The following is a 6,000-nucleotide window of genomic DNA, read 5'->3' as shown; positions in this document are numbered from 1 at the left end:
ACAAGGGTGGAAAGGAGAGGGGTTGGTGTGAGGGTGGGGGTGCTGGGGGTGATAGTGGGGTTGGTGGTGGTGGGGCTGGTGGTGGTGGGTGGGTCGGCAGGGGGCAGGCGGGGAGTCGCAGTCTCCAGAAATGCAGCGGGGGGAAGCCAGAGCCGTCAAAATGTTTGCTGATGTTTCATGGGAAAGGGGCTGGTTTATAGGAGCAGCGACGGGGACATGTCATTGATAGGCTCGGGACGCTGATGAATGGCTCCAAGTCAGATGGGGATGTGGCAAGGCTCACTGGAAGTCTTTTGTGGGGCTGTTTTGAATAAGAAAAGCTCCCTCCCACCCCCACCCCCACCCCCCAGAAAAAGAGGCTTAGATCTACGCAACCCTACCACTGCGGCCTCCCGTCCTCCATTAAAGCATTTAATGCATTTTTATGCACGCCCTTGCTCCAAACACACATACGTACACATGCCGACACTACCCTCAGCTTCAGCAGTTCCCTCCAGTGTGAGATGACGCTCTCAAACTGGACGGACACTTTCAACACTTTACATCTTCTTTCTCATCCCACCCCCGGTCGCTCGCATGTATAAAAGTTCCTCTTTGAAATTTGGGAGATTTTAGAAGCTGGACAAATCGAATTGATTGGTGACTAAATCAACTTTTTCCCTTTCTCTTGTACTTTTCCCCCGTCTCTCTCTCTCTCCAGTGTTTGGTCGCAGCTCGTCGTGTTTTGGTGAGGCTCTGAGAGGAGGGAACGCTCACAAAGAGAGGGAAGTAAAAGTGCAAAGCCTGGAGCTGGGGGGGGGGGGGGGAGGTGCTCTGATGGAGTGCCTGGGAGCTGGAGAAGGGAAAGCTGTGATTAGAATATGAATGGAACCACAGGAGAGAGGAGAGGGGGGGAGGGGGAGGAGAGCAGGGGGGAGAGGAGAGGAGGGGAGAGGAGAGGAGAAAGGCGGATTATGGCTGAATTACTCACCCACCACCATGAACAGCAGAAAGAGGTTTTTTTTTTCTCCGAACACCAAGTGTGGGCACCACCACGGCCCCTCTGTCTGCTCACCAGAACACGCCACCACACAGCGCACACTGCTAGGGACACACACAACCGGGTGGACGAAATCAAAACCCAGACGTGCTGCTGGTAGACCGGGCTCCACTCCTCCTAGAGAGGAGCCCATGTCCTCCAGTCCTCTGGGGACTCCTGGAAACCTTAAGGGTTAACCATCTCGTGGAACGAGGGAAGCTTCCAATTGTGTTTATGTTTTGGAGGGGAAATCAGAAAGGATGCACTATTCGTAGCTCAGAGTTACGCTGCACAAACCTTTTAAAAGACAAAAATAAAACACAGCGGCCCCTCATTAAACGCCGGGCCCCCAGATGAGGAACTCATTCATTTGTGTGTGAAAGAGAAGGTGGGGCCTGTATCTCCCTCTCAGACATGTCTTGGGGATGTTCCCGTTAAGCACTCATTAGGCTCTCATTAAAGACGACAGGTGCACGCACCCAAAGACCCCTCATGGGGCCGAGATGCGTGGCGCCTTTGTCACCTTAAATGGCTCTGAATAAAGCCGTGTACGTTTGAGGTGGGACAGGCGCCCCTTGCATAGGGGTTATATCTGAAAGGTACAGAAAGGTACCTCTTTAAGGAGGAAACGTCACCGTTCTAAGGATTGTTTATATTGTGGAAGCCTCTCAGCGGTCGACTGAAGCCTGGTGCTTCTCCAGCATCCAGCTGCTCAAGGTTTCAGTAGCAGGGCCCATCTTGAGGTGAGGGGCATGTTACTAGATGTCCTTTAGATGTTACTGCAGGACAGCAAGGAGGACGGTTGGTGGACCCTACCTTTCAAAAGTTTGGGGTCACCCAGTCAATTTCATGTTTTCCATGAAAACTCACTTTTATTCAACTGTTTTCAGCTGTGATAACATAATTGCACAAAGGTTTCCTAATCCTCAATTAGCCTTTAAACACGATAAGCTAAACAATGTACCATTAGATCACAGGAGTGATGGTTTCTGGAAATGGGCCTCTGTACACCTATGTAGATGTTCCATTAAAAACCAGCCTTTTTCAGATAGAATAGTCCTTTACCACATAAAAAATGTCTGGACTGTATTTCAGATGAATTGAATGTGATCTTCATTGAAAAAGAACTGTGCTTTTCTTAAAAATATAGGGACATTTCTAAGTGACCCCAAACTTTTGAACGGTAGTGTATATATGTAAATAAAGGTAGTTATCTACGGTAAGCTACAAAGAACCAACAATAATAGACAAGCTTCAAAGATCACCTGAAACCACCAATCATTTATTTTTCCTTGGAAGTATGCGTTTAATTCTCTGATTCATTGAACTGGAACCCCAGTGTGAAATGTCTCGTATACTGGCCTCAAATTCAACACCCTACCTTAAAATTGGCTAATTAAATGAATAGCTCAAACAACAAAATTGCAAATTGTGAAACAAGGCTTTATTATGTGCAAACACAAACAAAATAATGTATCATGAAGAACAAAAAACGACACAATACATCCCATATTAATGAGACTCCTAACAGCGGGCCGAGTAACAATCCAGCCCCAAGCCCCCTCACTGCTCTGGTGAGGTACTGAACACCATCTCACTGCAGTGGTGAGGTACTGAACACCGTCTCACTGCAGTGGTGAGGTACTGAACACCGTCTCACTGCAGTGGTGAGGTACTGAACACCGTCTCACTGCAGTGGTGAGGTACTGAACACCGTCTCACTGCAGTGGTGAGGTACTGAACACCGTCTCACTGCAGTGGTGAGGTACTGAACACCGTCTCACTGCAGTGGTGAGGTACTGAACACCGTCTCACTGCAGTGGTGAGGTACTGAACACCGTCTCACTGCAGTGGTGAGGTACTGAACACCGTCTCACTGCAGTGGACAGGACGCTCACTCGTTGTAGCGGGCTAGCTTGAGGCGAGGGATGATGTTCATTGACTGCAGCTCCTGGAACAGCAGCTTGCAGGCATAGGGGATCCTCAGGGTGGACACGAAGCACGACGACTTGCAGTAATGGCACCTGTCACCCAAAGAACAGCACAGAAGAGGCAGCAGGATTAGCGTGTGAATACAATGTCGAAGGATGTCGAAATGGGAAAGATGAAGGACGTTGACATAGTGTTGAAACATGAAGGGTCTTAGGAGAAGGCTTCCCAGAAGGTCAGCTTCAGCCTCCTTTGAGCCTAGCTTTAGCCTAGCCTCAGCCTAGCCTCAGCCTAGCCTCAGCGCATGATGAATCTAGCCAGCTAGCCCAGGAGCCCACTCACCAGCCCGAGTAGCCCAGCAGCCCACACTGGCCGCAGACGTCCACCTCGAAGGCGTCGCTGGAGATCATGAGCCGCTCCAGCAGTAGCATGCTGGCGCCGTAGCCAATCAGACAGTCCCGCTCCATCTCCCCCAGACGCAGACCGCCGTCACGGGATCGGCCCTCAGTGGGCTGCCTGGTGGAGGAGGGTGGGCAGACGGATGTTGAGAAAGGTTGAGAGGGGGGGGGACGACGACGACGACACTGGATGTGCCATCCCCCAACACACGATGTTTGAGGCATCGGAAGCATTCGTTGACCAGGGACCAGGTTCGGTCGTAGCGCTACGACATCCAGCACAACTCCACCCTCGGTAGCCACTCAGCACCACCCATCCATTCAACACACAACCAGAGCTCAGATCTCCTACAGGGGGGGTCCTTCCCAGGGTTCGAATTACGGAGGGGTTTGCGGGGGTCAGACGCCCTCGAATGGGATTGGGAGCCCCCCAAAAAGGGACTAAAACGACAGTTTGGGGGGTACTGAAATACTTGATATTATTAAAATTCCAAGTGTTTGGTTATGTAGTATTTCTAAATCTGTGCTCATGCAAGGAATAATCTAATGTCTTACGATTTCAAACACCCCTTCAATGGACTGTACCATTTCTAAGCCTTCAGCATCTTTTGACTTTTGTTTACTTGACATCACTCGACTATTGCTCCGATATAAAACACCGGCAGCGATGCCAAAAGATGTTGAAAACAATATATTGCCTTATAGTTATTAGATTAAGTGACATAATGTACGTCCTTTATTTCAGTTAGGGGAGTAGGCAAATTGATTTCAAAGTCAGGATGGGCATTATGACCATGTGTAACATAGCGCTATGTTCTGCAATCGTCCGTCCCTGTAATATAGCCTTGATGGTCACTGTTGGTGTTGGTCCGAAGTAGGCCCATGATGTATTGATATTGTAATGTCAGTGGGGTTGGTTCAGTGTTCACTTGTTGTCAGTCACATCAGTTAGCCTGCTGCCCGCATTCAGCGCGCCGCCACCCCAATCTGCAGGTCACGTTAATGAGCAATCGCGAAAATGCTCCCATAATCCTTTCTTGATTAAGTCTTTCTTCAGAATAAGCTACCTGGCATAGGCATTTTATAAAATTTCAGAAGAATTTAGAATGTAGGCTACACACCGTGTAATGATGTAGGTATGAATACAGAGGCAGGGCTTTCTAATGACGCCGCTGACCCCCCGAAGCTGGTGGGGTAACCGTAACACTGGTCCTTCCTACTGCAGGACACTGAGTGGGACAGCAGGTCTCCTCTGGGGGTTAACCCTAACACTGGTCCTTCCTACTGCAGGACACTGAGCGGGACAGCAGGTCTCCTCTGGGGGTTAACCGTAACACTGGTCCTTCCTACTGCAGGACACTGAGTGGGACAGCAGGTCTCCTCTGGGGGTTAACCCTAACACTGGTCCTTCCTACTGCAGGACACTGAGTGGGACAGCAGGTCTCCTCTGGGGGTTAACCCTAACACTGGTCCTTCCTACTGCAGGACACTGAGCGGGACAGCAGCTCTCCTCTGGGGGTTAACCCTAACACTGGTCCTTCCTACTGCAGGACACTGAGTGGGACAGCATGTCTCCTCTGGGGGTTAACCCTAACACTGGTCCTTCCTACTGCAGGACACTGAGTGGGACAGCAGGTCTCCTCTGGGGGTTAACCCTAACACTGGTCCTTCCTACTGCAGGACACTGAGTGGGACAGCAGGTCTCCTCTGGGGGTTAACCCTAACACTGGTCCTTCCTACTGCAGGACACTGAGTGGGACAGCAGGTCTCCTCTGGGGGTTAACCCTAACACTGGTCCTTCCTACTGCAGGACACTGAGCGGGACAGCAGCTCTCCTCTGGGGGGGGTAACCCTAACACTGGTCCTTCCTACTGCAGGACCGTCCTTCCTACTGCATCTCTTAAAGGCCATGCACGTTCGGATAATTGACAAGGTCCGTTCGAGTAGCAAAATCGGTATAAGGCTTAATCCGATCTAGCTGTCCCATATAAACGCACTGACTGTGTATTATGGTATAGGATGTGTGTGTTGAGGGCTTTAGGAAGAACCTCAAATGAGGGATCTAGCATTGTATGTTAAAGGGGCTCTAGGTAAGGTTAAAGTGCTATTATTTGAGATATTCGTCTAATTAAGTGAAATGCTCTGTGAAATATTGCGTTTGGGGTGTAGGGAGGACGAGAGGACTTATTTTGGTTGTTTAGTTTCAAAATATTGCTCCCTTCTACTCTTTAAACCCGTTTATTGTAGAACTGATAGAATTGTAACAGAGCAGGTGTTCAGTAACGGCCTGTCAGAGTGTGTGTGGTGATGTCCGGTTTAACCTGAGTGCATTGATTGGCCGATGCACCGGGGGGTGCAGCCTCGCCCTGTCCCCCCCAGGGTCTACTCAGTCCGGCTCGGGGCGACCACCGAACACCCCTGCTGCAGCAGGAGGGAGAGAGAGCGGTGTGTGTGCAGGGCGGTACCTGGTGAGGACGGCGCGCGGCCCTCTCGCCCGGGCGTGCATCTTATCCAGGACCATGTGCTTCAGCTTCTGGTAGTAGACCGGTCCAAAGTAGATGTAGGCCTCCAGGGACTCTCTGGGGACGAGGAGCGGAGCCGGAATAAAGACCCAACCAAACCACACAAACTTGTTTTTACATTTGTCGTTTTTAA

At 50.4% G+C, this 6,000-nt stretch overlaps 1 protein-coding gene across 1 annotated transcript in view; it reads right to left on the bottom strand.

The window, feature by feature from the left end:
- Positions 1 to 2,440: 2,440 nt before the first annotated feature.
- polr3b (polymerase (RNA) III (DNA directed) polypeptide B) overlaps positions 2,441 to 6,000 on the bottom strand; it is a 31,574-nt gene continuing 28,014 nt past the window's right edge. Inside the window, exons 26-28 of the mRNA XM_060061481.1 lie at positions 5,811 to 5,924; positions 3,290 to 3,463; positions 2,441 to 3,042 (exon numbers count right to left, since the gene is read on the bottom strand). Coding sequence (XP_059917464.1) covers positions 2,913 to 3,042; positions 3,290 to 3,463; positions 5,811 to 5,924 — 418 coding nt within the window. The 3' untranslated portion in view covers positions 2,441 to 2,912. The remainder of the gene's footprint in view (positions 3,043 to 3,289; positions 3,464 to 5,810; positions 5,925 to 6,000) is intronic.

Source organism: Gadus macrocephalus, chromosome 9 (genome assembly GCF_031168955.1).
Source record: "Gadus macrocephalus chromosome 9, ASM3116895v1".
Classification (NCBI taxonomy): domain Eukaryota; kingdom Metazoa; phylum Chordata; class Actinopteri; order Gadiformes; family Gadidae; genus Gadus; species Gadus macrocephalus.
Note: the sequence above shows the minus strand (reverse complement) of the source record. Positions and strands in the feature narration are given on the sequence as shown.